At 35.3% G+C, this 26,465-nt stretch overlaps 1 protein-coding gene across 5 annotated transcripts in view; it reads right to left on the bottom strand.

Moving 5' to 3' along the window:
* Positions 1-26,465, bottom strand: part of TFDP2 (transcription factor Dp-2) — a 162,369-nt gene that overhangs the window by 24,294 nt on the left and 111,610 nt on the right. For 4 of the 5 annotated variants that reach the window (XM_038571096.1, XM_038571097.1, XM_038571099.1 and 1 more), the window contains 4 exons: positions 25,263-25,366; positions 19,942-20,063; positions 18,456-18,503; positions 1,766-1,928 (listed from right to left, as the gene is read on the bottom strand). In XM_038571096.1, coding sequence (XP_038427024.1) covers positions 1,766-1,928; positions 18,456-18,503; positions 19,942-20,063; positions 25,263-25,366 — 437 coding nt within the window. The remainder of the gene's footprint in view (positions 1-1,765; positions 1,929-18,455; positions 18,504-19,941; positions 20,064-25,262; positions 25,367-26,465) is intronic. The other variant, XM_038571098.1, reaches the window with a different exon arrangement.

Below are 26,465 nucleotides of genomic sequence, written 5' to 3' on the forward strand. Positions count from 1 at the left end.
GTGTCTCTCATGAATAAATAAATAAATAAAAAAAAAAAAAAAAACATTTTCATTACTAAACAAAAATAATCAAAGTAAATAAAGTATATATCATAATCTACAGGATAGAAAAATAACAAAAGTAACTTCAGGAAAGAGAAGATACTATTAAATGAACATAGGAAAAAAAAAAGAAATTAACTACAAAACAGAAGAGTCCATACAAATTTAGGAGATGGTTCTTTGGGAAAAATAATTGCAAATAGTTTTAAGAACATGTATGAAATGGAGGATTTTCTAAGAAACCATAAAATACTAAAGGAGACAAAAATTCTAAACAGGCTAATTACCAAAGTAAAAATGGAGAATGCTATCTAAGCATTACCCCCCACCAAATCACCATGCCTAGATGGTATCAGAGGTGATTTCTATTCTATAAAATGTCAGGGAAGCAAAATACACATCTAATGCTATTAAACCTATAATGGAGTAAAGTGGAAGAAGGAAAAAAACCCTCTAAATTTTAAAAAGCCCAGCATAACACTGCAAATCAAAACTGCAAAGATGGAAAAAAAAAAAAAAAAAAAAACAACTGCAAAGATGGTAAAAACAAAAAGATTACATCAATCTCATTTAGGACTGTCAGTGTAAAATACCCAAATTTTCAAAACTACACAAAATTGGAATAAATTAAATATCCATTTCTGATTATTTTTAGTTAAGAAAAAAGAAACATTCAGGATGCCTGGGTGGCTTGGCGTGTGGTCCCAGGATCCTGGGATCGAGTCCCACATTGGGCTTCCTGTAGGCAGCCTGCTTCTCCATCTGCCTGTGTCTCTGCATCTCTGTGTCTCTCATGAATAAATAAAATCTTAAAAATAAATAATAAAAAATTAAAAAAAGAAACATTCATTTAAAAAATCAAGTTATGGATGCTATCATTTCAAAATAAAACCCTTGTCATAATTAAGATTGGAATATTAAACATATTTCCAGTAAGGTCAAGAACTATTTTAAGAATTGTGGAGTATATATAATATGATCACATTTAAATAAAGTGCAAATTGATCTATAATGATAAAAAGCAGATCAGCAATTGCCTAGGGATAGAGGGAGAAGGAGGGAAGGAGGGATACATTACAAAAGGCAGAAAGAACCTTTTGGGAGTGACAGAACTGTTCTGTAGCTCTCCAAAATAAACAAAATCTTAAAAATAAAATAAAATAAAATAAAATAAAATAAAATAAAATAAAATAAAATAAAATAAAATAAAATAGGGAATAGGTTTTATTATGTGTATGCCTAAGGAACTTTGGGGATGATACTAAAGAATCTGGTAATAGTGAATATGCCTTTGTGGAGAAAGATTAAGGTCTGTGGTTAAAAAGAGGACTTACATGTTCCATAAATATGTCTATAATGTTCTATGAATATTCTCTGCCTGCTGCTCCTCCTGCTGTGCTCTCAAATAAACAAATAAAATCTTTTTAAAAAAGTATGTTCCTTTTGTAACTCCCCAAAGTATATTTAAAAAATACATGCTAATCTTTATGTTTAAATAGATAATAAAAGAACCCTTTCTAAAACAAAACTCAACAGAAGAATTCCCCAAAAGACAATATGAAACCCTCACGTAAAGGAGTTGGGGATTCCCTAGCTTGTCTGAGTCCTTAAAAAAATGACACAGTCAAAAAAAAAAAAAAAAAAAAAAAAAAGACACAGTCAACCTAGAGATACACTGTTCTATCACTCATCATAGTCAATGTCAAGTGCATGATCTACCTACCGAATCAGCTGCCAAATGGTTATTTGAATTGGTGAACTCTGATACCAGCTCATCGGCCACTTCATTGTATGACGTTGTACCTTTCCGCTGAACTTTCTCACATACTTTCATGGAAAAATGTCTCAAGCCTTTTCCATTTTTATCTCCTTTTTTGCTTCGTTTACTAAAAGAGAAAAAAATGCATATTTATACACCAGACTTCCTTTATGAAACTATAAAGTAATGTGAGAATATACTAACTTGATTTTTGCTTTAGGTGGTCAATTTTAAATTGAATTAGAGATGAGGAAATGTTCTGAACTTAATTTTTGCCTTAAAGCCTAATAAGTATGAGATTAGAGTGCTTTTCTATACGCATCATTCATTTATTCAATAAACATTTACTGACCAGTTATTTACTATTATGTGCCAGGTACTGTTCTACACACATGAAAAGAACAGACAAAAATACTGTGCTGGTGGTTATATACTTACCTTTTTGTATTCTATGTGTGCTACAGTTCTTTTTCACTTAAAATTAAAAGTACTACTATCCTCAGTTTCATTTATCTACTCAAATTTCAAACAGAGGTCATTGGTATTAAGAAGGGATCTAAGTCTTCAATTTTTTTAACTTTGGTTAATGCCTAGTCATAAACTTTGATGACTTATTACCTTTTCAGGGGCTCAATTTAGTTCTACTAATTTCTGAGTGTCAACTATATGCTAAGAACTATAATAGGGACTAGAGTACAAAAACGACAACAGAGGCAAAATCCTTGCCATCAAAATGAGTCTTGGGAAGGGGAGAAAGACAAATCAGACCTATAAGGACAGATAATACCAATATAGTAAGGTAAGTGCCAAATCTGAGTTATTTACAATGTTCATGGGAATTGGGAAGAGGGACATCTCATCTAACCTAGAGGAGAAAGACTTGCTGGAGTAAGAGCCAAGTGAAAACAATCAACAAAATGAAAAGGCAACCCTATGGAATGGGAGAAAATATTTACAAACCCTTTATCTGATAGGGGGTTAATATCCAAAATATCCAAGAAACTCCAACAACTCATTAACAAAGAACCCCCAAATAACCCAATTAAAAAAACAGGCAAAAGTCAATAACAGAAATTTCTCCAAAGAAGAACACAAATGGACAACCGGCAAATGAAAGTTGCTCAACATCACTAATCATTAGAAAAAATGCAAACCAAAATCACCATGAGGTGTTACCTGATACCTGTTAGGATGGCTAGTTAAAACAAAACAAAACACAAAAGATAAGTACTGCTGAGAATGTGAAGAAATTACAATCCTTGTACATTCTTGGTAGGAATGGAAAATGGTATAGCTGCTATGACAAAAAGTATGGAGATTCCTCAAAATATTTAAAATAGAATTTCCCTATAATCCAATGATCCCCTTTCTGGGTATATATCCAAAAGAACTGAAATCAGGATCTCAGAGAGGTATCTGCACTCTCATGTTCATTGCAGCATTATTCGCAAAAACCAAGATAAGGAACCAATCTAATAGTCCATAGGTAGATGAAAGGATTAATACATACAATGGAATATCATTTGGCCTTAAAAGAGAATGAAATCCTGCCATAAGCGACAACATGCATGATGTTAGAGGACATTATACTAAGCCAATCACAAAAGAACAAATAATGCATGATGCCACTTACATAAAGTGTCCAAAACAGTCAAATACATAGAAGAGTAGAATGGTGCTTGCCAAGGGCCAGAGGGAAAAGGAAAATAGGGAATTGTTCAATAGGTTCAATAAAGTTTCAGTTATGCAAGATGAGCAAGTTCTAGAGATCCACTGTACAACATAGTGCCTATAGTTAACAATAATGTATACTTAAAAATTTGTTAGGGGTAAATCTCATGTTAAATGTTTTCACCACCACCGCTACCAAAACAAATGAGAACTGTCAAGCGAAGGAAGTTAGGAAGAGCAACCAGGCAGAAGCAGCAAGAGTAAATACATGGGAGAGTGAAACAGATGATAAATGTTCAGAGCCTTACAAACAAACAGTGCAGTATTACCAGAATATAAAGTGAAAGGCAAAAGATGAAGCAGAAAAGTAGTTAAGAGGCCAGGCCCTTAAATGCTATCCAAAGGAATCTGTACTTTATCATATTCCATTAGTATAATTATATTCATTTATAAATTATTTACGCATTCTACTGTGTTATATATACATTAAGACATAGACTAAATGTATTTTTTAAAAGAATGAAATAAGGACAGATAACTACTTTCTTTTTCCCACATTCCCAAAGAATCATCTGTGGTTATAGACTACTGCTACTACTACTACTATTACTACTAAAATACTGGGAAGCCACTAAAGGTAGTAAGTGAGGGAATAACATGGTGAAATTTTCAGTTAGGCAGAGATTCTGGCTGCAAAGCAGAAGATGCCTTTATGAGAGGCAAAAGTAGAGACAGGAAGACCAGGTGAGAGGCAAGCGTAGGCAAGGAATATCAAGTCCTGAAATTGGAGCAACTGGATAAGTAGGGGTGGATAAGAAGAGATAGATTTGCATAAATTTTAAGGATAAAAATTTATCCTTATCTTTACTAAGTGACTGATGTGAACGTTAAGAAAGAGGGAAATAAGAGAATGACGTTAGAAAGAAGGGTCATTTATTGAGAACAAGGAGACGGGAATAAATTCATGAGTCTCATTTTAAACCTTCTCATCTGTATGGTCCAATACCTAGGTAAAATTCACATGCAGCTACTGAGCACTTGAAATCTGGGAAGTCTGTATTAAGATGAATTTCACTGAATTTCAAAGATTTGCATGTGAAATGAATGTAAAATATCTCATGAGTAATTTTTACATTAATTACATATTGAAATATAAGATTTTAGATACACTAGATTAAATAGGAGATATAAAAATTAATTTCAGGGGCAGTTGGCTGGCTCAGTAAAGCATGCAACTCTTGATCTTGCAGCTGTGAGTTTGAGCCCCATGTTGAGTGTGAGATTACTTAAAAATAAAATCTTAAAATAAAATTAATTTCACACGTTTTTATTTTTTAAATTGGCTTTAGAAAACTAAAAATTCCATGTGTCTTGCACTACATTTCTATTGGTCAGCAAGGATATTGCGTTTGATGTGTCAGTAGAGTATCCCAATTGATATATTCAATACACAGCTGAATATGTAAGTCTCACTTTGTAAGTGGGCTTATAGGACAAGTCACTTACAAGTTCATCAGCATGTGTACCCATGCCAACCTTCTTCCTATCAGTCTTAGAGGATTAGGTATCCCTCTTTGTTTTTATTTTTTAATTTTTATTTATTTTTTTAAAATAAGTTGCTCTGGAATTTTTTTTTAAAGATTTTATTTATTTATTCATAGAGACATAGAGAGAGAGAGAAAGAGAGAGGCAGAGAGAGAAGCAGGCCCCATGCAGGGAACCCGATGCAGGACTCAATCCTGGGTCTCCAGGATCACACCCCGGGCTGCAGGGGGCGCTATACCGCTATGCCACCAGGGCTGTCCCCCTCTTTGTTTTTAAATATAACTTCCTTTTTTAAGATAACAGCTGTATTGAAATATAATTCACATATTGATATTGTAAGCTCCATTTTTAAAAGTATACAATTTAGCAGCAACTACCACTACCACCACCATTCTTTTCCCTGAAAAGAAACCCTGTACCTACTGACAGTCATGCCTCATTCCTCCACCCCCTACTATTCTACTCTTTGTTGCTATGTATTTGCCTATTTGCTAAAGTCTACCTTTCTTCCTTTCTCTCCTTATCTCTTTCCTCCCTTCCTTTCTTTTTTTATGTAGGCCCCACGCCCACCATGAAGCTCCGTTTCTGTATTGTTTGTTCTCCTTGAGCTATTCTAGCCAGTGGTTGTTTTCAATATATAATCTTATTATGAAACTGGAATCTGATCAAGACTCCAGATCCGGGCATCTGGGTGGCTCAATGGTTGAGCATCTGCCTTTGGCTCAGGTCAGGATCCTGGGGTCCTGGGACTGGGTCCTGCATCGGACCTCCCTGCAGGGAGCCTGCTTCTCCCTCTGCCTGTGTCTTTTCCTCTCTGAGTCTTTCATGAATAAATAAATAAAATCTTGGAAAAAAAAAAAAAAAACAGATCCAACTATACCACTTTAGGGGAAATACCAAGGACAGAATATGTTAAACTATACTACAAGGATTTAATAAACAAACTCTTTAGGCTTTCTCTTTAGGATACATAATGTGGATCCTTCAACTAAAAAATTATAAGGGGACAGTGGTGGGAGGGAGAAAGGAGAGTGAAGGGAGAGAACAGGTACAGAAGGAGACTCTACAGGTTTTGTAATACATATAAATTTATTTAAATCCTGATTCAAATAGACTATAAACACACACACACACCAAGTATGGGGGAGTCTGGGAAAATAGCATTAATATGGGAAGCCTGGGTGGCTCAGTGGTTGAGCATCTGCCTTCAGCTCAGGGCATGATCCTGGAGTCCTGGGATCTAATCCCACATCAGGCTCCATGCCTGGAGCCTGCTTCTCCTTCTGCCTATGTCTCTGACTCTCTCTCTCTCTCTCTGTCTCTCATGAATAAAATCTTTAAAGAAAAAAAAAAAAAGAAAATAGTATTAGCATAGTTTTCAAACTCTTCAAATCCCTACATAAAAACAGAGCAACTAGATAACAAAACCAAAATTCCTTGACAGCATTTACAATAAAACTAGATGACAAGGTGTCCTCAGAATACAAACCACCAAGAGCCAAAACACCTACACAATAAAGAAATATTCAATGGGGCTGCATCTAATGAACTCAGAATAGGATAATCCCAAAATAGCCAGCAAGAATTTACAACAGGCCAATTTGAGAAGATCAGTTGAAACAAGGAGTTTTTTACACCTCTTCAATGCCAGCTGAGTGTAAGGGCCACAATAAGGCTGCAACAATCTAGTCTGTATGACTCTCACAACTGATACTCAAGAGAAAACAACAAGTACTAGAGGTAGGCAAAGTATCCACAGCCAGTAAGAGTATCTGAAGAAGAAAATCAAAGCAAGAAAACAGAATTGATACTAAATGCTAAATTCAAGAAAATGTTCAGAAATAAAAGATAATAACCTAAAATTGACAAATACCAAGACATTCTAATAAAATTCTGAATTTCAAAGAAAAAGAATTCTTTGTGCATCTAGAAGAAAAGAGTATCAGATTTTTCAACAGCAACGAATTATGCAAGAAAAAAATAAATATATTTAGGAAATTGAGAGAAAGTATGAACCAAGGATTTTTGTATCCAGTGAAACTGACTTAAACTCAAATACAAAATGCACAAACTCAGGGATTACTCTTCCCGAGCTCTTCCCGAAGAAACCATTAGAGCACAAGCTTCAGACAATCAAAATGACTACTCACATAATACCTGGTAATCCTATCTACAGTTATCTATAGATCTAAGGCTAAATGAAGTCTAGGAGGGAAAGAGGATAGTATACTAAAGTGGGTATATGCTCCAACACTGTGGATAAACATGACTATTAAAAAAATAAGGAGGGGGCACCTGGGTGGTACAGTCAGTTAAGCATCCAACTCCCGGTTTTAGCTCAGGTCATGATCTCAGGGTCTGAGATAAGACTCCCATGTGGGACTCCTTGCTCAACTACATGCTCAGCCCATGTCAGATTCCTCTCTCCCTCTCCCTCTGCCCCTCCCCCCACCCCCCACACGTGCTCTTTCTCTATAAAATAAATATTTAAAAAAGAAAAGAACGGAGAGAACACAGAGAGCATATGCAAAAAAATTTTTAAATGTTTTTAGTAACCACATTAATGGAAATATTAGTTTTATTTGGGACACTGGGACATTAAGCAATATAATATGGGATGAAACCAATAAGAATATGGGATAAAACCAATCATATATACTAATTCTATTACTTTTTCATCCTCATGTCCTTAAAAATCAGGATTCTCACAATGGAAGAAAGGGGAATGAGATGTAACAGAAAAGAGGTTTAGTAAGATTTGAACTGGAAGTATCAATATGAACCCATTAAGTATTGTATCTTTGTGGGTATGTGTCTTAACTCTGTCCATTTAAAAGGACTGGAAAAAATTGACCAATCTAGTAGCAATGAACATCTGCAGCCCCCAGGAGGAGCCTGATATAAAATCCTCCCTAAGGGAAATCAGGGCTTCTTAGAGAAATGGCTGATTCCAGGTACAGGACAGGAAATGGATAAGATGAACTTGGAACATCTTATAATATCAGGTAACAAGCATCAAAGACTACCAGAGTCATGTCAAAAGGACTTAAGATCAATTAGAAGAGGCTCCCAGTAGCCGATTGTGATAAGCTTCGATTGTGATAATAGGTGCAAAGTATGAAACCCATCAAGTATGTTCAAATTCATGAATTCATAATGATACTTTTAAAAGGGAAGAATTGGGGATCCCTGGGTGGCGCAGCGGTTTGGCGCCTGCCTTTGGCCCAGGGCGCGATCCTGGAGACCCGGGATCGAATCCCACATCGGGCTCTCGGTGCATGGAGCCTGCTTCTCCCTCTGCCTGTGTCTCTGCCTCTCTCTCTCTCTCTCTCTGTGACTATCATAAATAAATAAAAAAATTAAAAAAAAAAAAATAAATAAAAGGGAAGAATTGGTCATCTGTGGAAGAAGACCAGGAACAAATTCATCATCTTGAAAACTGGCCAATAAAGGGAGGATATCCAGCATTTATTCTGCTTTCTTATAGGAACTGTACCTCCAGGTAAAGAAATAGTGTATATATATATATAGATAGATATATCTATACTATTGTGACTATATATATATATATATATATATATATATATATATATAGTGCTAGTAGTTAGAATAATACTAATTGCAACCCACAATAAATTAATAGTTACAACCATTAAGCATGACTGCATCAGCAATGTGCAAATCATAAAAAAAAAAGAGACAATGTTAGAACACCCCACTATCTAGTCTTGCCAAGGATTAAACATCAGTCTGATAAAACATGCCAGACTACAGGAAATACAGAAAACAGAGGAATGTGTTTAGATGCACATGAGTACAAAAATCAGTAAAATCTAGACTGTGGAAACCGCACAAGTCAAACAGACTGGTTTCAACAACTAAAGTCTGAGGAAAATAATGGGACAGAATGGAGATCTATATATAAAATAGATATCAACTTTTTTTAACAGGCAAGACTGAAATGTGGGAAAGGAGGCACCACTTAGGTAACAAAACTATTTAAACATTCAAGGAAGTGATTACTGTAAAAATCAGGTAACATACATAGGAGAGAGAGAAGGTATAGTGATTGGGATGGGACACATGAAGGGGTCTCTGGGTTCTACTTATTGAGCTGGTGGTTGTTATAAGACTATTTGCCCTGAAGTATTTATTAGTCATATATTTGCTTTTTCATAATTTTCTGTATCTGAATCTTACAAAAAAAAAAAAAAAAAAGCAAACAAAATGTCATTTGAAACAACTAGAGGGATCCCTGGGTGGCGCAGCGGTTTGGTGCCTGCCTTTGGCCCGGGGCGCGATCCTGGAGACCCGGGATCGAATCCCACATCGGGCTCCCAGCATGGAGCCTGCTTCTCCCTCTGCCTGTGTCTCTGCCTCTCTGTCTCTCTCTGTGTGACTATCATGAATAAATAAATAAAATCTTAAAAAAAAAAAAAAGAAACAACTAGAAATTTGAACACTTACTACATATTTGATATTAAGGAATTATTGTTAATTTTCCTAGGTATAATGATATTGTAGATATGTCTAAAAAGGAGACTTTTTAGATACAAGTAGAGAGAGATTTATGATGAAAATGATTTGCTTTACAATAATATAGAAAGAGGTACATACAAAACGAGAAATGCCATGAATTGATTATTGTTGAAATTCAGAAATATGCACATAAGAGGTTCATGATACGAGTCATCTACTTCTGTATTTTAAATTCTCTATAAAGAGTTAAAAAAAAAAAAAGAGAAAAAGAATAGTTTGAGCCTTGATTATTTACATTGGTTTAGTCCTTAGCCTCAGTTTCCTATACTCTGCCCAGCTTTCTCAGGAAGGGGTCTTTATATATTACAATACCATATAAACACAAAGGAGAACTCAACATATACATGACACTGGATCCTATAGCAGTTTTCATCTAGATGAAGAACAGAACCATCTACCCAATCACCCAAGCCAGAAACCAGATTCGACCTATGTTCTTCTAATGCCCTTCTTATCAAATCAATCTAATTCTATCAAATCTAATCTAATCTAGTCCTAAACAGCTTTTGAATTCAACTTCTCTGTGTTCCCACAGTTCATGTAGTTCAGGTCTTCATAATCTCTCTCTCAACAGAACTAGAGCCTTGTAAGTATTCTCCTTGTGCTGTCTAGAGGCATTCCAATCCTTCCTCCAGAGGACAGTTATGGTGATCTTTCTTTCTTTTACAGGTTTTATTTATTTGAGAGAAATAGAATGAGAGAATGAGAATGAGAATGAGAGAGAGAGTGTGTGTGTGTGTGAGCTATCATCAACAGGGGCGGAGGGGTTGTAGAGGGAGAGGGAAAAGCAGATTCCCTGCTGAGCACAGGGAGCTTGATGCGGGGCTCCATCCCAGTATCCCGGGATCATGACCTGAGCCAAAAGCAGCCGCTTAACTGACTGAGTCACCCACCCAGATGCTTCCCATGGTGATCTTTCTACATGAACTGGATCATGTCCTGTGCAGTTTAAAACCAGTGGTAGTGGCAAGTAGTAAATACTTACTGAATGCTGAGTATGTACTAGTCATTGTTCTAAGTACTTTCATTTTTTAAAAAGACTTATTTGAGAGAGATAGCATGAGTGTGTGCATCTGTGAGCAGAGGGAGGGGCAAAGGGAGAGGAGAATCTCAAGAAGACTCCCTGCTGAGCACAGAGCCCCACATGGGGCTCAATCTCAGGACCCCAAGATCATGACCTGTGCCAAAATCAAGAGTTGGATGCTTAACTGAGCCACCCAGATACCCCATAAGTAATTTTATTTTATTTTTTAATATTTTATTTCTTTATTTTAGAGAGAGAGCATGAATGGGAAGGAGAAGGAGAAAGAATCCAAAGCAGACTCTGCACTGAGCATGGAGCCCCATGCAGGGCTCAATCCCACAACCTTGAGATCATGACACTGAGCCAAAACCAAGAGTCAGATGCTTAACAGACAGAGCCACCCAGGTGCCTCAAGTAATTTCATTTTTTAAAAGAATCCACCAATTTGTTTGCTACATATATTTCCACACAAAGTCCACTCTACACTGATCTGACCTTCAGTTTGGGGTTTGTATGTATGTCTTTATTTATTTTTTAAAGATTTTATTTATTTATTCATGAGAAACAGAGAGAGACAGAGAGGCAGAGACACAGGCAGAGGGAGAAGCAGGCTCCATGCAGGGAGCCTGATGTGGGACTCGATCCCAGGACTCCAGGATCACGCCCTGAGCTGAAGGCGGTGCTAAACCACTGAGCCACCCAGGCTGCCCAGAGTTTAGGATATTTAAATACAAATGGCTAGCCACACATAAATTTATATAATTAGTACAAGTTGGGTGACAAAAGTAAATAAGAATTGCTAAAAATGGGAGTGCATGAGCTATTTTGAAAGAAATATGTTGTGTATGGGATTTTATATTTATGCTAAGAATTGGATAATGGTTTAAAGTAAATAAAATTCTCAACTTCATACTTATAAACTTTTTTAAGAGCCAGAGATGAAGCAGGATTGTTGTTTTTCATGAATACTAGGACTTTTTTTTTTTTCTAGGACTTTTTAAAAAAAGGGAGCAATAAGATAATCATAGGGTAGTTTAGGGTGATTGCCTAACTAAATTTTCCCTGTACAGTCAGGCACACATAATTTTTTTAAAAAAGATTTTACTTATTCATTTGAGAGAGAGAGAGAACACTAGTAGAGGGGAGAGGCAGAGGGAGAAAGAGACTCCATGCAGAGCAGGGAGCCCAATGCAGGGCTCGATCCCAGGACCAGGAGATCACGATCTAAGCTGAAGGCATATACTTAATGATCTGAGCCACCTACGTGACCCAGACATGGATAATATTTAAAGGAAGAAACTATACATAGTCCTTAAATAGGAACAGTTAGACTTTTAACAGCTATTAAAAGTTGATGAAGGGCAGCCTGGGGGGACTCAGCGGTTTAGCGCTGCCTTCAGCCCGGGGCCCGATCCTGGAGACCCGGGATCGAGTCCCATGTCAGGCTCCCTGCATGGAGCCTGCTTCTCCCTCTGCTTGTGCTTCTGCCTCTCTCTCGCTCTCTGTGTTTCTCATGAATAAATTAATAATAATAATAAAAAGCTGATGAACATACTCTTGAAACGAATACAAGACCATATATAAGAATTTTATAAGATTATTCAGTACATGAAATGATAATAAACTTGAAGAAAACTGGTTAATATCCACCTTGGTTAACTATTAGCTACATATTTTCAACAGTTTACTTCATTTAACTCTGACCCACAGTATTCCTCCATCTAAAAAGAAGAACTACAAGTACGCATCTCACAAGGTTGCTGTGAGGATTAAATGATACATCAGGTGATTTTTCTCTTCATGAGTTACCAGAATTTTCATAAGCAATACAAAACTGAAGGATACTACTTAGCACTGGCTGAATCAAGAAATTAAGCTTGTTCTTTGGAAGGCTGGTAGAGCACCATGCCAAAACAAACCCAACCAATACCCACATTAAGATTTAAAAGAAATTAGAATAGCTAATACCTGCGGTTCATAGATAGGAGATTGCTTCTACAACCAATTCTACAAAAGTTTCTCTGAAAGTTAAGGAACAATGCCTCTAGTAAAAGAAACATTAAAAGGTAAAAGGACTTAACAACAAAACAGCCCAATTAAAAAATGGGCAAGGGACTGGAATAGACATTTCTCCAAAGAAGATAAACAAATGGCCAATAAGCACATAAAAAGATGTTCAACATCAGTAATCATTAGGAAAATGCAAATCAAAATCACAATGAGATTAGGAAGGCTGTTATCAAAAACAAAAAGTGTTTTGAGAATGTGGAAAAAATGGAACCTTTGTAACATTGTTGGTGACAATTTAAAGGTACAATCACTGTAGAAAGTATTAGGATCTTGCCTCTATAACATATATAAAGAACTCTTAAAACTCAATAACTAAAGACCAAAGGATATGGAAAGACTTCTTCAAAGAAGATATACAAAGATCCTATAAGCACATGAAAAGATGCTCAACATCATTAGCCATTTAGGGAAATGAAAATCAAAACCATAATGAAATAAGCAATTCACATCCACAGGATGGCTATAATATAAAAGACAAATAATAAGCATTGGAAAGGATGTGGAGAAATTGGAACCTGTCACTGGTGGGAATGTAAAATGGTACAGCTACTCTGGAAGACAGCCTATCAGTTATTCAAAAGGCTAAAGAATTATCGTTATGACCTTGCAATTCTATTCATATATATATACATACACACACACACACACACACACACACACACAAGAGAAATGAAAACTTGTTCACCAATGTTCATAGTAGCATCAACTCAAATATCCAATGAACAAATACACAAAATGTGGTACATCCATACCATGGAGTAAAAATGAGTAATGTACTAATAATATATGCCACAACATGGGTGAACCTTGAAAATATGCTAAATGAAAGAAGCCAATCACAAATATTATCAAGGCAGAGTTCTGTTTCCTTGAGATCAGTTCTCTAAGTTTCAGCCCTGGGGAATAAATGTCTTTGGTATAATATCTGTGTGTGTGTGGAGATGAAATGGGAGGTATAAGGGGATTTGAAGGGTTGGGAAGCTTCAACTGGCCCAGGTGCTCCTTGGATAGTCTTCATTTCATTGCCCTCATTACTTCCCTAATTCATTCTTGCTTTCTAAACTTGTCACTCCAAGCCTAGAGCTTCTCTGTATCAGTCAGCACAGGGAAGAATGCTTCCATTTCTAATTTTGACTTCTATGCGCATATTTTGGGATGTGGATTTCTCTACTATCACTTGTTCTTCATTATAATAACATTGGCTTTCATCTTTTAATTGGAAAATCTTATCTCTACCACCTTTTACAGCACTTTTAGAAATGTATTTCCTTTTATTATTTTTTATGTGAAAATTTCAATAGGATTTTAGAGGTTGGGGTGTAAACATGGTGTTCAGTCTATCATCTTAAATTGAAAGCTCACTGTCTAAATCTTAAATAGAGTCTACACATTTTCTTAGAATCAAACTTTTTGAAACATCAAAGACCCTCTTTCCAAATAACACTAAAATATGGCCATAGGGTGTATAAGTGCTATGATCTCTATTAGTCCATAAATAAATTAAAAAATCAGTAGGAAGCACTCTTCACCAAATAGAGCCAAATTGAGAAATAAATAAATAAAACTAATTGGTATAGTTTGAAATGCATGTTAACTTTTATTAATAATTTCATTTGAAGTATTCAAAAGAATTGTACTCAAAGAATACTATCTTTCCAGGCAGTTAACTAGAACCCATAACCACTGTCTTTTTATATTTTCTCAATAATAACTTCTTTTTATTTACAAAAGTAATCTGTAGTATAAAACAGTATACCCCAGGGTAGAAGTTATTTAAAAATCTATCCTACTTAAATAATGAATTGTTATTCATATATAATAAAAACTTCATTTCCCATTTAAATGAGCCAACTAGAAGAGTTAAATCACAAAACAATTAAATTTGGTAATTCGATAAAATAATTTAGGAAAAAATCCTAAACTTTCCAGGCAGTATGTATCCATGATGTGTGTGGAAGGGAAGAAGGGGTCTGAAATGGGAAATAAATGTTTATTCGTTATGGATCTTCACTCTCTCCCTCTTTGGGTTGTATCATTCAGGTTTGTGACCATTTACATGCTGATGATCCTACTTATATACTAATGATATCACTTAGGTAACTAATAAACTTATTGAACTTCATATATCCAAAACAAACCTACACTGAACTACAGTAATGTAAAGGGCATAAATATTCACCAGCTTTTCATGCAAAAAGAAAAACAAGAGCTATCCTTCATTTCTCCTCTTCCTTCCTTGAATCTATCAATAAATCTTCTTGGTTCTACCACCATCATTTACCCATTTTTTTCCATCTTGATGACCAGGCCACTGCCCCCTGTAATAGCCTTCTGATTTTCCTGCTTCTGTTCTGTTCTTGTCTCCTCAGTATCCACTTATCCCTCAGCAGCCAACGTGACTTATATCATACCATTTCCCTGCTTAAAATCCTCCTTAGAAAAGAAACCAAATTTCCTAATAGGACCTACAAGGCCTTTCAACATGACCTGATTCCTGCCTACCTTTCCACCCTCATGTCATATCACTCTTTGCCTTTCTCACTATCTCCAGGCTACTGTGCTTCTCCTTCTCCAAATACATCAACCTGTTTCCTCATTCAGGAGCTTTACATTTGCCATTCCCTCTGCCCAGGATCCCTGGCAACCCCACCTCACCTAAGCTATTTACATGCCTGACTTCTTTGCTTTCAAATATCATTTCCTTAGAGATGTCTTCTCCAAAGCAGCCACCATCATCTTTATTTTTTTGTATATCATCTATCATAATGTAAAAATAATCTTATTTATTACCCCTCCAATATAAGCTAAGGGCAGACTTTTCTATCTCATTTATTATCCCCTCCAATACTTAGAACAGTTAATAGATGTTTAAAATGTTTGCTGAAAAAAAAAAATAAATAAATAAAATGCTGAATAAATGAACAATTTCTTAAACATCACTGAAGCAGTACAGATATTAACTATACTGATTTTGATTATTAGATTATAGTTTAAATTATATTAGTTTATTATAAATAAGTGGAGTTTTAACTTTCCACCAACAAAAAGACATTAAGATTACATGAGCATAAAAGAAGAATATAACTCCACTGTGCTACGTCTTATTCATTTAAGATAGGAATGGAGAAAAACACCCAGAGGCTGCCATCACTGCCCGTGGGGCACCCAGGACCTTCTTCCCTCAGCAGAGGTCCAAAAAGGCAAATAAGATTATTTGGAAGAGATACATGTAGAAGACACCATCAGATTCTGTCCGTAGGTGGAAAGAGAAAGTGAGCAAACATCTTTCAGGATTAAAACTCCAGAAAAGACCAGAAAGGGGGTTTTCACAGCGTCTTCCATAAGCTCTTTGAAAATAAGTCCAGTGGATCAGAACGTGGAAAAAAAATTAATGAGAATCCTTCAATGGATCCTACATCCACAAAAAAAAATTTCTTCAGAAACTGACTTGCTCTAACAAATGACCTTAACAAAGGAATAGCTGTGTAAAACATACTTAAAGTTGTACTGCCAAGTGGTAAGATGAGGATAAAAAGCCTCATATATTGATGTATAAATGTCAATATATTGATGTATAAATCCCTGAAGAAAACAAATACAAATACTTACATATGATACTAAATCAACAGGAGACACTGCAGAGATAAAGATCAGCCTATGATTGAGAGCTAGCTTACTGAACCTCAACACTGGGAGAAGGGAAACAAGGACGTTTCACCGAGTTATAGAAAAACAAAATGCATTTGGAGGAAAGTAAACATTTGTAAGAAAAACAACACAAAAAAGAAAATCACATGTAATAATCTCTGTGACCTGATTGGGGAGCTGAGGGGCGGGATTCATTTCAGTAAAGTTATATTAAAAAATAAAAAGAATAAAAATCACTAAAAAAAAAAAAAAGTCACTGTATCATATGCAGAAAGGGAAAAAGCTGAATCAGTGTTTATGCCAACAAATTTAATCTGGCACTTTATTTTATTTTATTTTATTTATTTATTCATGAGAGACGCAGAGAGAGAGAGGCACAGACACAGGCAGAGGAAGAAGCAGGCTCCCTGTGGGGAGCCTGATATGAGACTCGATCCTGGGACTCCTGGATCACGCTCTGAGCCAAAGGCAGATGCTCAACCAATGAGCCATCCTGGCGTCCCCATAAGAGAGACTTCTAAATCACATATAGAAGTGCCAGAATAGGGACACCTGGGATCCAGTCCCACATCAGACTCCCCACAGGGAGTTTGCTTCTCCCTCTGCCTATGTTTATGCCTCTCTCTCTGTGTCTCTCATGAATAAATAAATAAAATCTTAAAAAAAAAAGTCTCCCTTATGAAGGAGTGTAAAGAGAATCTTGTTTATACTGTTTGCAATACATACGTGCCACCAATCATAACTAATGAATAGTGCCACGTTAAGGCCTTAAACATTGCTAAATACATCTGTAAGAACTTGTATTGCTGCCCTTTCTGAGGATAAATACAGAAAAAGACCAGTAGGACTTGGAAAGAGGAATTTCCATTAGAGAGAAAAGAACATTTTGCTATATATCCCAATATGATACAGCAGTTCCTTAGACATGATTTTATCTGTTCAAAACTGTTAAGAACCAAGAAGCAAGCAACAAATGCCACAAAGGAACTGAAGGACAGCTGGGGCATATGCAAGAAAACACAAATTTTTATATACATAGCCTCAAGATCCTCACTCAGAGCCTTTTTATTTTTATTTTAGGGTGAATTCTAACAGATTTGGCCATCTAGCTTCTCAGTGCACAGCAAATCAGAGGTAGCAAACTAGAAAATAGGAAAGACAGAAAACTATTATATTGAGAGCAGATGACCTAACAAAAAGAGATTAAAACACCACTGGAAAAAGAGTCACAAAATCTTAGAATCAAAAATAAATTTTAAAAAGCATAGCTGGCAAAGTTTTATTTAAAAGAATAACAATCTTAGGGCGCCTGGGTGGCTCAGCTGGTTAAGCGTCTGACTCTTGGTTTCTGCTCAGGTGATGATCTCGGGGTCGAGAGGTAGAGCCCTGCACTGGGCTTTATGCTCAGTAGAGAATCTGCTTCTTTCCCTCTCCCTTTGCTCTTCCCCCCAATGTGTGCATGCTCTCTCTTTCTCAAATAAACCTTTAAAAAAAATAGTAACGACATTACAAAATTCTTGCCTTGAAGACAATGTCTTATTTTAACATAGCGCAACATTAACATGGTACCCCACAGAGTGGCTTGCATGGCACACTGAACTTGGAAGTTCAAATCATGACCCTACAATGATTGTTTTTAACCCTGGAGTTAATGACTCGGTGGACATTCCTAGGACATTCAACACCCCACAGGTGATTCTGATGCACACTGAGCAGCACTGTCCTAACAGTCTAAGAAAAGGTTACACAGAACTTGACAAATTAGTTAAGAAAGAAGTGAGAACTTATTATCATCCTTAAATGTGTTCAATAAAACTTGTTTTTAAAAAGTTTGGGCAGGTTGAGGTAATGTGGAGTAGTATGCACTCTGGTCAAACACTTCATCTCCCAAAAGGAGGGAGAGGACTAAATGACACATTACCAACAGCCAATCTACTCATAGGGTAATTTCTTTTGAAACCATGTAAATATAATGAATATATGCAATGGTAAGTAAAGTAGAACACTCAGTAAAAGGCATGAAATAAAGGCAGAAACTCAATGAAGTTAAAGTTATGTGAAGAAAAACAGCTCTAATTAAACTAGAATAGTCTGGACACCAAACTCCTCTCTACACAGTAGCATCTCCCAAACAAAATACTTAACACTTATACTCACCTTTCTGAAAAATCAGAATCTATAAATTCTCTAGCTCGTTTTCTATCACTAAAAAGAAAAAAAAAGATAGCATAAAAAGAACAGGTATTTAAACACAACCTCATTTCATGAATAATTTATTGTAACCTGTCTAATTCCACAGTGAATATATCCAAACAAACAAAAAAAATCTAACAAATAGAAAAGGTATGTCCATAAAATAAAAACGTGACTTTTATCATAGGACCAAGAAATCACAACACAATAAATGTTACCAGAGGATCAAAAAGATCACAGTATAATAACATAGTCTGAATTGAGCTCAATGAATATGAGAGGAAAATATTGCAGACTTGGAAAGGAGAAGGCATAGAAAAGCATTAGTCACTACAGAATGACTGAGCAAATATTCTACCCCCAATATAAAGCACAGCTGGGGCTGAAAATATCCAAACCCTGGTCATCTCCAAAGCGGGCCAACAGGACTGGCATGGATTTGGCTTCATGTTATAATTTCTCAGGGTCCTGCAGAAATCTAAGGTACCTTTCAGATCCTACATGGGGTAAGGACTGAATAAAGGCCATGGAATTATATAGATGATTGTGTCATTTCATCTTATTTGATAGTGAAAAAGTATGTACACCTATGAAACTCTTCTGTCTCGTGTGTGTATATATACGTGAACATATATATTGCTTAAAACACTTTGCCAGGATTTTTTCATTAATTCATTTAACATCCTGGAAACAAGAAAGCTCTGAAGCAACCAAGATTTACTGTCTGCTTGCTAGAACTCACAATGTTAAGTCAAAGACAGAACTACCAATATAGTACACCACCATGGAAATAATTTCTAAAGTGACAAAATGAAGTTTTGAATCCTTTATCTTAATTATTTCTTTTTCTTTTATGGAAAGATGAAATGCTAAAACGAGAAGGAGCAGAGAAAGGCTGGGTGAGAGTATTTTACAGGCGGAGATGAAACATGTAAAAGTTTGATACTAAAAGTGGTAAATGAGTAACACAAAAGATACTGATTTAATTGTCCAGTGTTTCAAAAGATCAAGAGAAAACTCAGTAAAAATTTTAATATATTTAGCCTCTTTTTCCTAGTTCCTTTTCTGGTATTTAAGGAAATAAAAATTCACAGGGGAAATTCTGAGTACAGCTAGCACTTACTTTGTAACTGTTTTCTTATGTTTGTTAAAACAATATAAAGTATAGTTTTTGCATCTCCAAAGCACCTAAATGTCATAATCATAAAAAGTAGTCAGAAGATAAGGCTAAAAATTATTGTATTGTTTTTCTCTATTTAAAAATGTTGATCTAGAAATGATTTATATCTAAGATATAAAGTAAAATAAAATATATGGCTTTAAAGGCAACACATTAGTTTTTAAGGACTAGGCCAACACAAAACAAGAATGGAAGACAAGATAGTGAGAGGAAAAGATCAAAGCTTTAAAAAAAAGTTTTTAAAATGGTAACTTGCAACAACACTCTTACCCTGGGACCCAGCCAGTAGCTTCTGCTATGTGTGTCTGAGTAACCATTGCTGGTGCAGGGGTATATGGACTCCCAATCAGAACACTTGCTGAACTGGTTAGTCTCTGTGGTGTGCTTATAATCTATAAAGTTAGAACACAGAAAATAATATTCTCAGTTATTAAGAAAATCACACAGGCAGAAAATAATGTTGATTGCTAACCTACATATAAAAGTGAAATCTTACTGCCTAAAATGTACTTAATATCAATCATCTAAAACATAAGTTTTCATTCACTTACTTTCTAGGATCTTAAAGCACAAGTATTTTAAATACTGACATGAGGTCACAATATAGGTTTCAGCAAGTGAACATCAATTTGGAAGGATTAAACTGACAATAATGTTTTAAAAAATCAGAAAACCAAAAAGCTTTGAGATTACAAAACCTAACTGTAGTTGAACTTGATGTATTCAAACTAGGGCAACAGTAAATCAGAAATTCGTGTCCAAAATATATACAAAGGCATTATACAATTTGAATTATTATATATAGATACAATTTTATCTTCTTTTCTCAAGAGCATTTCCTTATGTCATTAAATATTCTTCAAAGACATTTTAAAGACAGTGAAACATTTCATCATGTGGATTTATTATCCCCTACTGTTAGATATATATTCAATTAGTCAACATTATAAGCAATGCTGTGATGAGCATCTTTGTACAATGATCTGGGCCTTAATTTCTACTTCCTAAGGACAGACTCTAGAAAGGTAATTAATGGAACTAAGGATACAGACTTTTTAAAATGTTTCCTTTTTTTTTTAAAAAACAAAAAAGACTTTATTTATTTATTCATGAGAGACACAGAGAGAGAGAGGCAGAGGGAGAAGCAGGCTCCATGCAGGGAGCCCGATGTGAAACTCGATCCCGGACTCCAGGATCACACCCCGAGCCGAAGGCAGACGCCCAACGGCTGAGCCACCCAGGCGTCTCATAAAAAAAGTTTCTTGAAATGTACTACCAAATTGCTGTCCAGGACTTCACTGGTAAATAATCCATGTTTTTTCCAAAAATGTTTATAATAATCAGTACAAAAAACAATTTAGCATTCTACAAATATCTTTAGAAGTATTTCTGTCAAAAAAAAAATAATAAGGGCATGTCCAGTGAGTGGGGGTATTAATGCAACAATATTGGCCCCAGGTGGGTAACTGCTCATGAATGAGCTGCTGGACCCACAGGGATTCTCTCTTTTTTTCTTTCCAACCCCAAAGCACAGGACCATCCTCACCTGGGCAGCCCTAGATCTCTGGATCTCCTAAAGGGAAGACATTCTATTTTCGTATACTTTTGAAAATTTACATAATGGTAAGATTTTGTTTAAGTTCCAATTAAGAAAGAAAAGCATCAGTGTGGGCTACATATAGTATTCAAATGACAGATCTTAAAACAAAAGAAATAGTTCTATTTCTACTGCCTGATGTGGGCCAAAATACTAATTTTTGTATCCCTGATCAAATGAAACCTGTTCCTGCAGGCAGGTCTAAGTCCAGTTATTAAGTTAGTTGCTAATTTGCTCCATAAAGAACAAAGGGAAGGATTCATTTGCATTTCAAGCTTAGTTCAGCTTTGGTTATTAAAGTCTCATCAACATTTATTCATTTACTAAATATTTAAGAACTTTAGTTACCTCTGTGTATGTTTGGCATTTTGCCAATTTGGGGGTAGGGGAATGTCACTATGTACAAATGAATAGGAAATAACTTTAGTAAGTTAATTCTGTAGTTGAAAAAAAAATAAAAACAAAAGACAATAAACACTGATAGATGTCTGGAGAATTCTGATTCTCTACAATATTCCAAGGACTATTACATGAGGAGTTCGGAAGTTTACTTCATGAGAAAATATGAATACTAGACAATGGGTTTATATCTCCTATACCTCTACATACCCCAACCCACCTCCGCACTTCCATTTCAGTATAAAATCTTTAAGGAAAGATCAAATGTTTATAGGGCCTGGTGCTTTGCTAGGAGATATTCGCAGAAAAGGCACAATAAATATTTAATGAACTGAGACAGAAGACGCAGCTCTTAAAATGAAAAAAAAAAAAAAAAAAGCAGCATCTCTGTTCACTAATATGCCAGAAAGGACCATATAAAATCCAGTAAGAAAATACAATGTAAAGGACATAGTTCCCACCAATCACTACATCACACATTCATATGTCCTATATCATGCTGACCTTGAGTGTGAAGCTTAAAAAGAAAAATCTGAGTATTTGATCAGTCTCTGGTCTACTCTATTTCTAGAACGTGAGTCTCCACAAAGCAATTCTAAGCATCTCGACTTACCCTTGAGATAGACTGCATTATTTGTGCAGTACTATTACTAAGTTCTTTTTCTGTATCTGTTATTACTAGCCTCCAGGCTCAGTTTACCTGATTTAAAGGGCTTTGTAGGAAAAAAAAAAAAAGATGAGAGGAGGAAGGGAAAGAGGACATAGAAAAAACCTGTTATCATTATTGAGAAAGGCTTTGGAAATGAATTGCTATGTTCTGGTTTAGTTTTTCTTCCTCAATGTCAGACTGTCAACTGATATTCTTTGCTGATCTGAGAGTGATTAGCAATCCTCTGTTGTTCTCTCTTAGCCTAGTGCCCGGTGTGCCCTCAATAACAGAAATCCTCAATAAACATTTGCTGAATGAACAAACTGGAGGGATGATACACTCAAACTAAAAAGATAAGTTAGAAGTTCATGTGACATGCAATGAGTTCCTGAATTAGGACGATGACAAAGAACTTTAAGAAACAAAAATCAAAGAAAAGCCAACAGAACTTGATCAACCACTGAATACAGGAAAATTATATAGGTGATGAGTCAGATATGTTTTGTAAAACTGAACCTTAATTTTGAAATCCCAAGTTGAAATTAGAGGTAATTAGAGGTAATTATTTCCTATATTCAGTTGATCTGATAAGGAAATGAACATTTCTTTTAAATTTCAGCACCTCCCCAGCCCCCCCACCACCAAGAAATCCTTAATTTAAATGTAATCATGCAGTTTTGGACTGAATTACAGTTGGGCTATGAAAATCATATAGCAATTGGAATATCATTCTGAAGATTTTCTACCTTCAATCAATATATGTTACATACTACTGCCATCTACAGTAAGAACAGTCAAGGGATTGTTACAGCCTTTTATGGTGGCTACACTGCTGGTGAACAGCATAAAGTACAGCGTTGTCTAATCACTATGTTATATACCTGAACCTAATGTAACACTGCATCAATGATACTTCAACCAAAAAAAAAAAAAAAAAAAAAAAGAAAAGGAGGGGGGGAGAAAAGCCAAGAGAGCATCTCTATTCTGAAGGGAAAAAGAATCTATAGAATTAAAAGTATTACATTGAAGGATTTTATTATTTCACAAAATTTTAGTTTTCACTATAAAAAACATGTACTTTTTAACCATGTTAAAATAAAGATGGTTGAGATTATATGACAAGATACCTTTAAGAAAAGGGCAAGTATTCCAAACTAAAACAGATTTTGCTAAACTACTTTCTATAAATACAGAAAACAACTTTCTTCTTGGGACTTTAAAAAATTTCTATTTACCATTAAGACTTGGCTTGCAAAGAGATATGTGAAATTTAACTGGCAAGTAGAGAAAGACAACTGTAAGAAGCAGGTTTTAAAAAAGAAAAAAAGGTTTCATTCAAGTTTTCTAACTTAAAAAAAAATGCTTTTACATCACAGATGAGAGACTGAAGGTGAGGAGACAATATTCAAGAGAGATAAACAAGAGAAAAGAGAAATGGCTCTAACTGGGATTCTACAATTAGGAAGTCAAAAAGAAAGTTCTCATTTCTAAGAACTGGGAACTGTAAAAAGCACCTGGGTATTAAAGACACACATTAAGCCCTGGTTTAAAGAAGCACCCCAAATCTCCTTTCCTTCTTCTGACCTTTGTTTTGCTGATCCTGAGGTTGGTTAAGTAATGAGGTAAATAGTATACAAGAGTACTTATTGTCAGAACTAAGGTATGACAGTACTTATGTGTATACTAGTTCAACTTGACAATGGAAAGAAAAACTGTTTCCAAAAGAGGAATTCAAATTTGAGCCACCGCAGCATCACTCCAATATTGACAGCAAACAGTCTCTCAAAATAGAGGAGTACTGTGAGGGAGACACTCTAAGAGTTCGGGTATGTTTATTTAATTTTGGCATTTATAGAATCACATTTCCAAATAAAGACTTTAATTTAAAGTCGGGTGCCTTATCTCATTTACACCCAGTGGAGTGGCTGGTGAGAAGGAAAAGCTTAGTAAACATTTGAAATACACCCTGAACTACCTTGAAATGGGGATACTTACCTGAGCTTAAGTCTCCATGAGGTCTGGAGCTAGATTACATTCTTCACATAGTTACAGTAAATTGAGTAAGATCTTTAGCTTGAATTCTGTAGATAATTAACAGTCCTCAAGTGATCAAGAAAAATGTCATGGCTTGAATGTCTTAAAATCTTAAAGATTTGCTGAAGCCACTAGGTATGTTAAAATGCATCTTTTGTCTAAATAATTTTGCATTTAACAGAGTCCAGAGTACTGAGTACTATGGGCAAAATTTATCCTTCCTGCTCTATAGATGAGAACATGCAAACACTGGCAGTGAAGAATTATACTTCAGGTGTTTACATACTTTTGCTAAAGGTGGCTGAGACCATTAAATTAAGTATAGTTTTTAGAGTTATTGCATGTGACTTTGTTTATAAGTAAGGCTTTCTAAAAGTACTTCAAGCTCTAGCATAATTAATGGAAATACCTTCAGAGAAACAGTTAAATATTTTCTGTTTTTCATTCATTATTTCTACTGCTAAAGATTGATAGCTCTGGATATAGATTAACTGTTGGGTCATAATCAATTTATATGAGAGTATATAGTTTATAAGAAAGAGGAGAACAAAAAAAAAAAAAGAAAAAGAAAGAGGAGAACATAAAACAACAGATTTCAAATCAACTTGACCAAACTAAAAACAAGAGAAGCCTATCATAAGGAGCAAGCAAAAACCTTGATATTACACATCCAGAATCCAGATTCATGAAAATTAAGCACTCAAGAGCACAATGCATTTCTTTTTTCTTCAAAGAAAAAAAGCTTTTCTTAAGACTTAATCAGTTACATCAGATGAAAACGAAACTTCTTTAAAAAGTGACTGAGTTAAAAAGTGAACCAGAATTTTTGTCCAGCATCTTTAGTACCATCATCCTTTAAGTTAGTGTTGTCTAAGCAAAACCTCAAATTCTAAGATTTGATGGTTTTCTTACCATTTGGGGTCCAACATTCACATTTATTGGTCCTAAGGTTTTTGGTAAAATCTTTGTTGGTGAGTTGGTGCTGGAAACTGGAAACGCAACAAATGAAATGTTACCTGAAATGATATCAAAATATTAGGTTAATGTTCTGTAATACAAGGTCACCTTCCATCTATACATTCACGGTACTAACCCCAATTTTGCTTAAAGTGACTTACAACAAGAAGCATTACTAAAAAGCCCTTCTAATGATTGCTTTCTTGTAGTGAATATAATTAATTCTGCTGAAGAGGAAAACTGTAAATAGTTCAGTTTTAGTGGGTTTTGAGAGGAAAAAATATTTAGAGAATACATAATGCAAATCATAGTTACTATTAGCATTGAGAAATCTAGTTAGGTCTTTATTAGACATCATAGACCAAAAACAAGTATGAAGCAAAATATGAAGTAAAATATCTATTAGGATTTATTCATAGAATAATAGAAAATGTTTTTACTAAAAGTTAACATGTTTTCAAGTGAGTTGGTAGTTTTTGAGGTTTTATCACACTAGAGAAAAAAAAATTATGCTACCTAGTGATACTGAAAACTGTGGGATGTGTTCAGTGTTTTCAAGTGATATTGACACTTTAAATTTGAAATTAAGGTAGCCAAGTGCTACTCCAGAAATGAGAAGCTAACTGATAACTTTCCGAACTCTATCAACTACTTAACTCCTCTGGACAAACTCAGTTTATCAATGTTTTTCTTAAGAATCTAATATAACAAAAGAGATCACCCAGAAAGTATGTAAGAAGTTCATACTGAAACTCTGGGGGAAAAAAACAAAATTTAAGAGGACAAGATACCTTCTTCTCAGATGGCCCCCTTGGCTCTCCCAGCACTTGCCCATGTTCCTTAGCCCCCTTCTCTCACCTTTTGATTCTCAGGAGATACTCCTATTTCCTTCAGTAAGGAAATCAAGCCATCAGGCTATATTATAGCTTCTCTTCTTTGACCTGTGAACCTATCTGCACCCTCACATATTTTTACTTCTTTCTCTTTGAGTGGAAATTCTCATATAAATTATTTCTTTCATGTCTCTGAATGTCCTGTCTTCTTGGGGGTCTCACTTACCAATTATCTTCTCTGTCTTCTAATTTTCCAACTGTACCATCAGCTCCTCCCCTTCAGTTTCTCTCTCTGCCCATCTACCCTATATCATTTTCCCTCTAT

Source organism: Canis lupus, chromosome 23, assembly GCF_011100685.1.
Source record: "Canis lupus familiaris isolate Mischka breed German Shepherd chromosome 23, alternate assembly UU_Cfam_GSD_1.0, whole genome shotgun sequence".
Classification (NCBI taxonomy): domain Eukaryota; kingdom Metazoa; phylum Chordata; class Mammalia; order Carnivora; family Canidae; genus Canis; species Canis lupus.